This window comes from Garra rufa, chromosome 1 (genome assembly GCF_049309525.1).
Source record: "Garra rufa chromosome 1, GarRuf1.0, whole genome shotgun sequence".
NCBI classification, from domain to species: Eukaryota; Metazoa; Chordata; class Actinopteri; order Cypriniformes; family Cyprinidae; genus Garra; species Garra rufa.
Window position 1 is genome coordinate 26,684,591 of NC_133361.1, and position 14,013 is coordinate 26,698,603.

The following is a 14,013-nucleotide window of genomic DNA, read 5'->3' on the forward strand; positions in this document are numbered from 1 at the left end:
CCAGTGTTTACCACAGGTTTGAAGGCAATGTGTGGTGGTCAGCCCGGGGGGGTCTATGAGGGGGTTAGATGTTTGTCTAAACCAAGCAAAATAATGTGAGACAAAATATTAATTGCTTCAGTCTATTAAAAAGTGTTTAATTCATTTGAATGAATTATTAATAATTTAATACATGATATTTAAAAAAGAATATATTTAATACACCAACTTTTTATATTAAATTTATGAAAAAGTGGTTTGAATGAAAAAATGATTTGCTCACAAAAACAACTGGATGAACCTGCGTTTTTGAATCAATCTCTAGTAGTCAATGACAAATACATTTTTAACAGTTGTTTCCATCTAGTGGTGAAACAAAGCAATCGACACAAACATTACTTGAAGCGCCAATTACTTTCAAAAATTGACGTGCTCTGTTTTGATATCTCTACCATAGACATCACATCAGTGTTTATATCCAAACTATGACCTTTAATCAGAATTTTGTTGTAATAATATTAACGACTGGGTATTTGAAAAGACTGTTTGTGAAGCTGTTTTGCCAAAAAGCTTTTTTTTTTTACATAAACATGATGACCGCTATCTCAGCGGCAGTCCAAATATAGATTTGAATGTTCCGGTAAGTCATTTCAAAGGTTTAACAGACATGAGGAATCGTTGTCATTTACAAATGATCGCGTGGGGTTTGTAATTTTTGAATCTCTATCATTATTATTTATTTATTTTTATATTTTTGGTCGGTGTTGAATCTGTGGCGGTAGGAATTTAATCTGTGGCGCACCGCCACAGATTCGTCTATGTGTGGGAAACACTGGTCTAACCATAGCCCAAGAATAGACTAGACATCAGTTAGACCATTATTGAACGACTACATGTATACGTCTAATAGACAGTGAATATGGGTCTAGACTAAAACAAGACTGAATTTGGGCTGTCAGTGAAAATTTAATAGACGTCTAACCATAGCCCAAGAATAGACTAGACATCAGTTAGACGACTATTGAACGATTACATGTATACGTCTAATAGACAGTGAATATGGGTCTAGGCTAAAACAAGACTGAATTTGGGCTGTCAGTGAATAGACGTCTAACCATAGCCCAAGAATAGACTAGACATCAGTTAGACGACTATTGAACGACTACATGTATACGTCTAATATAGACAGTGAATATGGGTCTAGACTAAAACAAGACTGAATTAGGGCTGTCAGTGAAAATTGAATAGACGTCTAACCATAGCCCAAGAATAGACTAGACATCAGTTAGACCATTATTGAACGACTACATGTATACGTCTAATAGACAGTGAATATGGGTCTAGACTAAAACAAGACTGAATTTGGGCTGTCAGTGAAAATTTATTAGACGTCTAACCATAGCCCAAGAATAGACATCAGTTAGACCATTATTGAACGACTACATGTATACGTCTAATAGACAGTGAATATGGGTCTAGACTAAAACAAGACTTAATTTGGGCTGTCAGTGAAAATTTAATAGACATCTAACCATAGCCCAAGAATAGACTAGACATCAGTTAGACGACTATTGAACGACTACATGTATACGTCTAATAGACAGTGAATATGGGTCTAGACTAAAACAAGACTGAATTTGGGCTGTCAGTGAAAATTTAATAGACGTCTAACCATAGCCCAAGAATAGACTAGACATCAGTTAGACCATTATTGAACGACTACATGTATACGTCTAATAGACAGTGAATATTGGTCTAGACCAGGGGTTTTCAAACCTGTCCTGGAGCCTCCCCTGCCCTGCACATTTTGTATGTCTCCCTTATTAGGCACACCCAATTCAGGTCTTGCAGTCTCTACTAATGAGCTGATGATTTGAATCAGGTGTATTAGATGAGAGAGACAAGCAAAATGTGCAGGGCAGGGGAGGCTCCAGGACAGGTTTGAAAACCCCTGGTCTAGACTATTTGGGCTGTCAGTGAAAATTTAATAGACGTCTAACCATAGCCCAAGAATAGACTAGACATCAGTTAGACCATTATTGAACGACTACATGTATACGTCTAATAGACAGTGAATATGGGTCTAGACTAAAACAAGACTGAATTTGGGCTGTCAGTGAATAGACGTCTAACCATAGCCCAAGAATAGACTAGACATCAGTTAGACGACTATTGAACGACTACATGTATACGTCTAATAGACAGTGAATATGGGTCTAGACTAAAACAAGACTGAATTAGGGCTGTCAGTGAAAATTGAATAGACGTCTAACCATAGCCCAAGAATAGACTAGACATCAGTTAGACCATTATTGAACGACTACATGTATACGTCTAATAGACAGTGAATATGGGTCTAGACTAAAACAAGACTGAATTTGGGCTGTCAGTGAAAATTTATTAGACGTCTAACCATAGCCCAAGAATAGACATCAGTTAGACCATTATTGAACGACTACATGTATACGTCTAATAGACAGTGAATATGGATCTAGACTAAAACAAGACTGAATTTGGGCTGTCAGTGAAAATTGAATAGACATCTAACCATAGCCCAAGAATAGACTAGACATCAGTTAGACCATTATTGAACGACTACATGTATACGTCTAATAGACAGTGAATATGGGTCTAGGCTAAAACAAGACTGAATTTGGGCTGTCAGTGAAAATTTAATAGACGTCTAACCATAGCCCAAGAATAGACTAGTCATCAGTTAGACCATTATTGAACGACTACATGTATACATCTAATAGACAGTGAATATGGGTCTAGGCTAAAACAAGACTGAATTTGGGCTGTCAGTGAAAATTGAATAGACGTCTAACCATAGCCCAAGAATAGACTAGACATCAGTTAGACCATTATTGAACGACTACATATATACGTCTAATAGACAGTGAATATGGGTCTAGGCTAAAACACGACTGAATTTGGGCTGTCAGTGAAAATTTAATAGACATCTAACCATAGCCCAAGAATAGACTAGACATCAGTTAGACCATTATTGAACGACTACATATATACGTCTAATAGACAGTGAATATGGGTCTAGACTAAAACAAGACTGAATTTGGGCTGTCAGTGAAAATTTAATTGACGTCTAACCATAGCCCAAGAATAGACTAGACATCAGTTAGACCATTATTGAACGACTACATATATACGTCTAATAGACAGTGAATATGGGTCTAGACTAAAACAAGACTGAATTTGGGCTGTCAGTGAAAATTTAATAGACGTCTAACCATAGCCCAAGAATAGACTAGACATCAGTTAGACCATTATTGAACGACTACATGTATACGTCTAATAGAAACAAGAAAACATAATTTCCGTGATAAAATGAAAACCTGAAATATTTTATGGCATACTTCAATAAATAAAGAAGATTCAATATACAAAAATATTTTTTGGATTATAATTTTAAATAAATTAGTGTTATAGTTCATATTTTCAGATTTTCATAGTATAAGTATGAATTCCAGTACTTTTACCATTAAGTGACATATCAACCGTTTGGTAGAGGTCAATATTTAAAAAATTATGGGATTTATAGAAAAAAAAACATTGAGTGTGGTTATTAGTGACATAAAGAGAAAAAATGCAAACAAAATTTTTTTCCATTGCCTTTTTCTTGGTTGGGGCAGTTAAAGGGTTAAAAAGTCTAAAATTTAAAAATCAAAATTTTAGGCCTTAAAAAGTCTTAAATTCGCTGTTCTAGGTCTTAAATAATTTTACACAGGTCTTGTTTTTCCAATGTCCATGTAACTCTACCTCTAATGCTCATTTAAATTCTCTTTTTGTTGTTTCCGTGGTGTTGTAGTTCTTTATTTCACTATTCCAAATATAATTTGCTGTATTTAAACTACAAATGAGACCAACATGCAATAGCCAATCAGCTTTCTGTTATTGGCGCGAGTCTCTCTCGGATTGTACTGCAGAAGTAAAATGGATTTAACTTTTTAGCTATGGGGAAGTGCAAGTTTAGCGATACTTAGCTTGAAAAAACTGAATATAGGGCTTGGCTAAGGCCAGTTGCAAACTTCTCCCTCTGTGGAAGTTACTGCGTCTTCAGACAGAATCGCAGTAGCAGAATACAGGTCAAACTACCTTTTTCTGTATATAATGTTCTCAATAATAATAATAAATATAGGTCGAGCTAGCTGACCGCCAGCCTTCGAGATACTTTTAAAATGTTTTTTGTTTTTTTTTACTTGCCCAACCGAACAAACTGCCTGATTAAAACTGAAGTGACAAAAACAACTAGCGAAGCATCAAAAGGCAAGAAAGATTCCTATTTTAATACATTCAACGTAAACAGAAATTGATAATGGATAGTGTATTTCTGGTCTATTTGTGACATACTTTAAAACAAATGAATGTAACAGCACTCTAAAGAAACACACTGAGGTAAAAATTTAAAATGTATAACGTTAGTTTATTTATAACATGATATAAGGTTAGTTCATCAATATATCAAGTGAGCTTTTTGCTGAAAATTCTCACAATTACAAATGTTACATTTAATTTTAGCTCAATAAACAAGTAGTTAGTCAAGTAGTTACTTACATATTAGACAAAATATTTTCACTGTTTTGTTCTGTTTCACCAACGAAAATAGTTCCAAACAAGGATCGCAGCAGAAGCATTCTCCTAGCAATGTTTTGCTATGATTCAGCGTTTTGCTCGAATCAGTTGAAATAACTCGCTCATGAAGTGACTTACCGCCACCTGCTGATAGTTTAGTGTGTTTAAAAGTATGCCTCCACATTCAACATTTCTAATTTATATATTTATAAATCAATAAATGTATTTAAAACATTAATCTCACTTTTAATTTTGCAGTGTAAATTATGTAATATCACTGCTAACAGCCATTTAGAATTTATTGATAAATTCATAAAATAAATTTCAAAGGTAATGCATACATTTCAAAAGTAAAAAAAGCCCTTATAAAGGTAAATCAAATATGCAGATTTAAGATGTAAAAGCTAATAGAGCACTGATGAAAATATTGCTTCAGAATTTTTTTTTTTACATCAGATATTTCTAGTGGTACTGTTATGGGAATATTTTGTGTGGAATAGTATCTGCTGATATGAAAAGTAGGCCTACACTGCATATCGTAGTAATAAATTTAATTTATGACAGCCATGAAATTTTGTTTACTTTTTACATTAAACACATTAAATATTACATGTATGCATGTAATATAATATATATTTCCATTATAGGTTTAGGTCTTAAATTTCATATAAGGTGGTATTAAAAAGGTCTTAAATTTCACTTGTTCATATCTGCAGAAACTCTGTCAGTCTATAGTACTCCAAATGTTTTTTTTTTCCAGTCTGACCGATTAGTACAGCCCAAAACATGACAATAATTGATCGTTTTCAGCAATAATCAGCAAAATATGCGAGTTTGATTCGGTTCAATGGCATTGTTTATGTTTAGTGCTGCCAATGACACTTAAAACACTCTATATAAGCTAATATCCATTACAAACAGAAATATAGTAATATTCAGTAATATAGTTTATAGTAATATAAATAGTAATGTTTCCAATAGTAATACAGTATAATATCCATATCCACTAATATAGTTTATGCCTGACTGTACAAACAGACAGCGGCAGCTGCCACAAACATGCCACCGGAAGTGCGCTGACGCGATTTGCACTTGCTATGTCTCGCGCGCTTTCCTGTCAAAATAAATGCAAAAAAAAAAAAAAGACAACAAAAAAGCAACAGTTTGGAAAGCATCTGATCAAAGATAACCAGCTCTGCAGTTCACCGGCATCACGACGACAGATGAGGTAATTAAAATTACACTGTTATGATTGTTCACATAATATCAGTTTACAGGATTTTAATATAGACTCGTTTTAAAGTTGTTACAAGCTGTTAAACTGGATTAATACATGACTATTCTTACATATGTGACCCTGGACCACAAAACCAGTCTTAAGTAGCACGGGTTTATTTGTAGCAATAGCCAAAATACATTGTGTGGGTCAAAATTATCAATTTTACTTTAATGCCAAATATCGTTAGGATATTAAGTAAAGATTAAGTACAAAGTAAATATATTTTGTAAATCTCCTACCGTAAATATATAAAAACTTCATTTTTGATTAATATGCATTGCTACCCTGCTGAAAAAAAAAAAAAAAAACAGCATATGCTGGTTAGGTATGTTTTGGTCCTGGATGCTGGTTGCTGGTCCTTTGATGGTTTATGCTGGCCATTTGCTGGTTTATGCTGGTCCTTGACCAGCAACATGACCAGCATAAACCAGCAAAGGACCAGCATTAACCAGCTAAAACCAGCATCCCAGCACCAAAACATACCTAACCAGCATATGCTGTTTTTTTTTCAGCAGGTAAGAACTTCATTTGGACAATTTTAAAGGCAATTTAGATTTTTTTGCACCCTCAGATTCCAGATTTTCAAATAGTAAATATGAAAATAAATTATGAAAAACATTTATTTTTAGAACTTCATATATTTTGTCAAAGACATTGAAATTATGTGCGTAGGGTCTACAATTGCTTCTCCCATGTGAGAATAGTATGACGTTTGAGTGAAAATAAAAATCCAGTCCAACAAAGCAAGACTGCTGGAGCTCTATTGGTATTCAGTTTGTATGATTCATATATAAATTGGTAGTTGCTTAGCAATGAAGAGAAATGTAAATGTAGCCTACAATTGGCATAAAACAAACAAACAAAAAACGGATAAATTAATCTCGGTTGTTGAGTGGGTTAGAGCCATTATGTGGTTGCCTTGCAACGGTATAATTGACCATATGCACGAAATACTGTTTAGACAAGCCAGCTAAGTCATTTCCGGTCAACTGTACTGTGCCGTATGAGCGTACTTTGTTCGTTTTCTCTACATAATCCATTCACAATCGAAGAAAAGTGTTGTTTGTCTAAGAGGACCAAACCTCCATGTATACCGTTTCAAGAATGACAAATGCCAGTTTAAAAAAATTCGTGAGTAAATCGGCTAAATATGCGCGAGTCATTACTATGATTGACAGTAATAACCGGACCAAACAAATGACAAGCTTAAATGATAGCTTAAATGATTCAAACTAAATTCAGAGTAACAAAACTACAGCAGTAACAAGTATGTGTTGGTTAAATATAGGCTATTTAATAGATTTTACAGTTCAAGGTAAAACTTAAAAGAAGTTATTCAATTTTATAAAATATTTCAAATTTCTATCGATTCATATTGAGTGCATTATTTAATTATTATACCATAAATATTTAACGTATTTGTGGTGAACTATATATTATTATTTAAATAATTCACCCTTATAGGCTGTTTGTGTGTGAGCTTAATGACTTTCTGCACTTGCTATACTATATACTTTAGGGTGGTATATATTACTACAATTTATTATACTGTAGTGGTAATTTTATAAGAAATCGAAAAGCAACGTCTTGAAAAATATAGGGAGAGGCAGCTGCATAATAAATAATCCTCTGCTGCCATCTACTGGTTATATCGGTAATTTCATATTATTTTAGCCAAAAATAGACGTTGTTTTCCGTGAAAAGTCATTTTTTCCGATGCCTTTTTTATGAATGAAAAGTGAGTCCTTGAAGTACATTTTATTTCACAGCTGTAGAGTTAGAAAATAATAAAAATCTTTGCAAGATTTTTAAAATGTGTTCATGACTACAAAGGCAAGTTAGTGATTATCAACAATACTATTAAGATGTCCTTGAAGAGAAATATCGCTAGCTAGCTAACGTTAGCATAAACACGTTATGATTATGTTTACCTGTCAGCATTTAAATGTACAACTATGCAGATAGGGAGAGTACAGGATTGCAGGCTTCGCATTTAAATTAAATGTTGTTAAATAATATGAAACTTAATGTTCATGCTGCTAACATTGTTTGTAATGTTGCAATTATATTTTTTCTCAGTTTCTGATAAGAACGAGGCACTAGATCAGTCTCAAGAGTGTCCACCTAATATATAGCACATATAAAATGAGCTTCAGCGGAAGTGTACGAGCTGGCTTATCGTTATGCGGAAGTTCTAAAGAACGCTCCGTGCATAAGGTCAATTAAACTACAGACTTAAAATGTCCCTTATGTGCTTCCCATGAGAAACACGCGAAAACAAACTGTCTGTATGACTCCCCTAAACTGCAGAAGCAGTATCACTGAATATCGATAGAGGGCGATGTCAGACTTTGTGTTTTTCAATTCTCCATTTTAAAGCCTCACACCACGAATGATGTTGATGTTTAATAATTAACGTCGAATATCCAGAAAGTTCATTTTGATTGCTAGCGTCGTTAAGTAGATGTTTTGTGTTTATATTTAACAAGAAGTGTTTAGTACTCTCTAGAGTGTCCCAGTTTATGTGATCCAAAACAAAATATTGTATTCAGAATGCATGGAAATATAAGAATTAAGACAAAGAATAAGACATGAGTGAAATGTAGTTTCTACTGCTTTATTAGAAGTAACATATTTTACAACTTTGTCTGTAGAAAGAAACTGTGAAAAACTGTTTATATACAATGATTTTAAACTACTTTTAAACAAGTATAGGAAATTAATAATGACAATAGAAAATATCTATGGCTGTTCTAGTTATGCAAGACCAATACACAGTCACATCCTCACCTTAATAATGCTAATAAAAAGTACATTTACTTTTTGTTCTTTTTAGTACATATTCATTTTTTAGAAACATAAGACTTCTCATAAACAAGTAGACCTAAACAAGGTGAAACATATTTACAGAAAGGTACTGGAATTTCCAAAAAAATATCTTGAGAACTGTATCGTAAGAAATGAATGAAAGGAAGACTTATGCTGGGTTAGCAAAGCTTAGCAGTACGTAGTATGTAGGATGTAGGATAACAAAGAGGTCCAGAATGTGCTCCAAAACCACCACAAGCCTTGAAATGTGGTACATGAAAATTTAACATAGCTGTTTCATAGCTGTACACTCAGTATAGATTAAGCACAAATACTATTTCAAATAATAACATGTTTATGTGCCATATTTTAGTGAAATGGGCGTGTGTTCCTCTTGGCGACAGCAAGAAAACTCCTGTCAGTGTCATTAAATGCAGGTTTTACAGTTGGGATTATTGAAAAGGGATGAACATACGGACATGTTACAGAAAGCCAGGGGCATCACTACATGGTAGCGTTTCCCATCTCACGCCTTCTGACCAGACACGACAGATGTCATCGTCTAGGCCGATGGGGTGGGAACTGCTAAAGATGCAGACAACACTGCATGCTATATAACACCTCCCTGAGGAGTGACAGAGCAATAGCAGACCATTAGAACCCCGTTAGCCAAGTACCCAACACACAACACATATGCTTGCTATCCAAACCAAAAGGAGCTGGAATATGATTAGACCACATGGAAATGCTGGACCTGAGGGATCAAATGACATTAAAATAAATCAACCACACTGCCTTGGCTTCATAAAGCCCCAAAGGAAGACTTTCTAGTGGTCAGGTGTCAGCTGCAGCTGTTCAGTATTGAAATGAAGTGCTTGTGAGGGCTCAAGAACACGGTGAGATCAGTTCCGCAGCGGTCAGCGGCTCCATGAGCGCTGGTTGGTGGCTTCTGATCGGGAATGTTTGCGGAAAGGAAGTTGGGTGTCACTAAAGAAGTGACGCAGAGCAGCAGCCTAATAACACAGCTTAATACATCAATGTTCCACAGCTAACTGTGGTTCCAAAAATGCGGTTATAAAATGAAAAATAGAAAACAAATTTACACAAGGCAAGACTATAAGGCAGTGACTGGCAGGGATTTTGAGAGGGAACGGGTAGAGCGTTGGCCAGGTCACTGAAGTCGGTGAGGTCACTGAAGAAACTATATTCAGTAAAATCATTTCCACTGATACAACACTGAAAACATTCTAAACACTGGCCTGTTTTAGAGAGGCGGCGCTTTTATGCACTGTTGTTATTAACGCTGAACTAGGATTTCAGGGTTTTCTTACCGTCTTTCTCTGTCTCTCTCTCAAGCTTTTCCCCTTGAAGTGCTTCACAGATGCCCCTCTACATTCATACAAATACTTTTACAAACGTATAAAATCATTTTAAATCAAAATATTTAAGTTGTATTGGTCTCTATATACCTCTGTTTTCATGTGCCAATCTGTTTCTGAACTCTAGACTAAATAAATATCACTAAAATTTGTAAAAATTCTAATCTCATCGTGTGTGTGTGCGCATGAAAGCCTGGTGTATAAATTCTGACTGTATCAATTGCTGCTGATGAAACTGGGGCGGAACAGGCGAACTAAGTGATCATGAGTTGCTCCTCTTGTAACAGTAGTAACATGGAACCTGAGGAGACCTCACGAGTCCCACGTAATATATTGGGAGTGGTAAGGCAGTTGTTATGGGGTCACTAAAAACAACAGAGACAGAAAGAGGGTGAAAACACCCACAAGGCAGTTTGGAAAAACATAAGACAATAAATAAAAAGAAAGGAATTTCCTTCAACATTTCACTTTTCTCTCAATCTATTTTTTTAAAAGTTTGTTAGTTTCAGGAGTGTCCCCAAGTCTTTGAAATGAAAGACGTGGTATTCTTCATATACTTTTTTTTTATAATTAAAAAACAAGTCCATCTGTGACAGAACGTCTTACTTCATTAAATTGTCTTTTCTTTTTAAGACAACACAAATTTCCCTTTAACTTTCTTTCTGCAGACACCAGCAGACGGTCTTTTTGACACAAAACAGTCAATCCTAATCCAATTAAAATCTTGGAAATGGGCTGACAGGTAAGTAAAAAACAAGCCCTAGAGTGACGCTTGTCAACTCTGCTCTCTCAAAGTCACAAACATTTAAGGTAGGTTGAGCTGCTCAAGCAAACACCTGCATCTTCCCATTGGACTCCTGGACATGCGAAATCTGGGTTTGAGCAGGAGCCGTGACGGCCGGGCTGGGGGTGGAGTCAGACCAGTCGGACACACAGTGAGGGGAGGGACTGGACCAGGGCTCTGGAGACTCTGGAGAAGGGGTCAGGTAAGGATGTTCACTGGGCACATGCAGGTAATGCTTGGGTGTCGCATCCATGGCAGAGCTGTAGCTGTGCTGGGAGGGTGGCGTGGGGTAATCCTCTGGGCCTGCGGTGCTAACGCTCGCCTGTGCCAGGGGTGCCTGAGACGGGATAGCCTGTGCTTGGGAAGCCTGAGGGGCTGTCGACGCCTGCGGTGGCTGAGTCTGTGGCTGCTGTGGCTGGTAGAAAGCTGGAGGAGGCTGTGCTTGTTGCGGGGTTGGGGGAGTGGAGGAGCCCATGCGGGTGAGGTTGGGGTTGGTAAGGGCGTGGCTGTGAAGTTGCTGCGACTGCTGCTCAGCAATGGGTGGCAGTTTGACCGGGCTAATAGAGGGTGTGTTGGAGACGGGTGTCGGCTGCAGGATGGTCTGCTGGACATTACGGAACACCTGCGGGTGCATGAGCATGTTACTTTGCAGGGTTGGTGTCTGAGGGATCAAGCCTGCTTGGCTACTTGCTGGATGCATAATGTTCACCATGGCCTGACTGCACTGAGAAGATGGAGGCATGCGGCTGTGCCAGTCAAATGGCACGCTTACTGGACTTACCAGGCCCATGTTGAGGCTCATCTGGCCGGCGTTCAGCACACAGTTGTGGGGGCCCTGGTTGACACCGCCTCCTTGCATGGCTACACGTCCCTGCATGGAGAGCCCACCATCACTAAGGTCGCTCAGCTGAGCTAGGGAGACTGCGAAAGGACTGGTGCCATCCAAGATACTGCTGTGCACCATTGGAGTGGTAGGGACAGACATGGAGGAGTGGAAAAGGCCAGGAGAGGGCATGGCAGCCGGTGAGGTTGGATTGGTGATGTAGCCGGCATTGCTGGCACCTCCGCGTGGTGAATCCAGCGAGTCGACGGGAGAGAGTGTGACAGAGCTCTCCAGCAAAGCACTCTGCATGTCTAGCGTCAGCCGTTTGTTGCGGCTCTTGGCTGAATCTTTCAGACTCGTAGTATGCTGCCCACCTATGCCTTTAGCCCCTGGGCGACGGTTCTTCTTACCCTGCGGGGTGCTTTTCAGCCCTTGGAGGAAGTTACTGGGAGGGCACATGAGTGGCGAGAGTGTGTGGGTACCAGACAAGTGGTGACCTGCCCCTGCATGGCCTTGCGGACTTCTCACAGTGTTATATTCATCCAGTAGCTGTACAATGTCATGATGCATGCGCTCCTGGGCGATATCTCGAGGAAGCCTGTCCATGTGATCCGTTATCTCCCTGTTGGCAAAGTGAGCCAACAACACCTTCACAGCCTCACAGCTACCTTCCCTGGCAGCCAAGAATAGTGGAGTTTCTTCCTAAAGATAGTAGGTAGATGTAAAAATTAACAACAAGGCTGAGGTAGATACAACCTTCAAAACTTTCAAAAGAATATGATTAAATACCTTAAGGTCCTGCATATCTTTATTGGCACCGTTCTTCAACAAGGCAATTGTAGCTTCAACATTGTTGACTGCTGCTGCCCAGTGCAAAGCTGACTTTCCTGTGGAGAGAGAATGAAATTATCAGAAACAATGCAACCCCATACATCAGTAACAGGAACTCTGTCCTTTTTTTCTTTTATTTTGCATTTACCAAGTTCATCAACAGCATTGACATCAGCATGGCAGGTGATCAACTCTTCCACCATGCCTTCTACTGCCAGACGGGCTGCAAGGATCAGAGCAGTGGATCCATCGTACATGCGTGCATCCAGGTCTGTTGCACGGTTCCGGATTAGAATCTGCAAATGCAAGAATATGGAATACATCAGCACCGACTTTATTCCCATAGTCGATTTCTACTTATACGCATACATTTGGTTGTAGATGACTTTACCTGGAAAACCCCCTGGGCGTCAGCTGCTACAGCTGCATGCAGAGGTGTGCGGCCTGTGTTATCTTGTGCATTTGCATCAGCCCCAGCATCCAGGAGTCTTTTAGCTGCGTCAGCTCGGGCATAGCGTGCAGCCAAATGCAGAGCGGTCTCTCCAGTGCGGTCAGTCTGAGCTGCAAGCGATGCTCCCTGGTAAATGAGGTCAGATATAATGTTGGCGGAGGATTCTTCTGAATCATCATCTTCGGTCACCTCTGGCTCCAGCCCACCTCCACAGAAGGATGCCAACATCAGGGGTGTGAAGCCATCTATATGAAATAAGTTTTGCTATTATTGTATCTGACCTTCATCTATGCAAGGCCACAGTAGGTGGGACAACTGGACCTAACCAAGAAGTAAGAGCCAAACATATCGTACCAGGGCCTCGGACATTGACGTCCATGCAATCGCTGTCAAACTCTCCCTGCGGAGGTGTGAGAGCCATGGAAGGTGGCATACGGATATCTGCCGCTGCCAAGTGGTGCTGTGTCCACTGTCTACTGTCAACTGCATCCTCACCGTCTGAGAGAATACTGGGCTCTTCCATCTGTACATAAAAAAGGCACCATTATTAATATACACAGTTTCACGTTTCATTGATGCGTACACGTCGTAAGAGAAATGTTGAATAGTCAGTCACCTTAAGTCGTTTTGCCTCTGGGCAGTCTGTGTCTATCCACTGGTCACTGTGATCTGCCAATAGAGACTCTTCCACTGTCTTTGGCATGTGTCTGCAAAGAATCATGAATGCTAATTAGTCTCTTTGAAAGGGATTTTGATAAGCAATTTTGACAATAGTTATTATGTTAAAAGCACTGATAATGCATAAAAGACTCACTTCATGCCCAGGGAGTCTTGCCCCACAGGTTCTCTACGATTCTTGTTACTGCTCGTTTCCTTCTTGAGGAAGAAGCCCTCAGGGAACCACAGTGTGCTGTGTTCACGTTTGCGGCGGGCAATCAACATGCCCACCATCAAGATTACCAACAAGAAGAGAGAAGCTACCCCTACTAGCAGTAGCTTACCCCATTCGGGAATCTCGTCACGATCTTTCATTTTTTCACCTGAAAAAGAATAGAAATTATTAGTATGGTTATGAAATCCAGCTGGAAC

General features: G+C 38.5%; 1 protein-coding gene across 1 annotated transcript in view; it reads right to left on the reverse strand.

The window, feature by feature from the left end:
* Positions 1-8,444: 8,444 nt before the first annotated feature.
* notch3 (notch receptor 3) overlaps positions 8,445-14,013 on the reverse strand; it is a 29,604-nt gene continuing 24,035 nt past the window's right edge. Inside the window, exons 26-32 of the mRNA XM_073838135.1 lie at positions 13,739-13,964; positions 13,541-13,631; positions 13,279-13,447; positions 12,865-13,169; positions 12,622-12,769; positions 12,432-12,529; positions 8,445-12,344 (exon numbers count right to left, since the gene is read on the reverse strand). Of these exons, the coding sequence (XP_073694236.1) occupies positions 10,860-12,344; positions 12,432-12,529; positions 12,622-12,769; positions 12,865-13,169; positions 13,279-13,447; positions 13,541-13,631; positions 13,739-13,964 (2,522 nt within the window). The 3' untranslated portion in view covers positions 8,445-10,859. The remainder of the gene's footprint in view (positions 12,345-12,431; positions 12,530-12,621; positions 12,770-12,864; positions 13,170-13,278; positions 13,448-13,540; positions 13,632-13,738; positions 13,965-14,013) is intronic.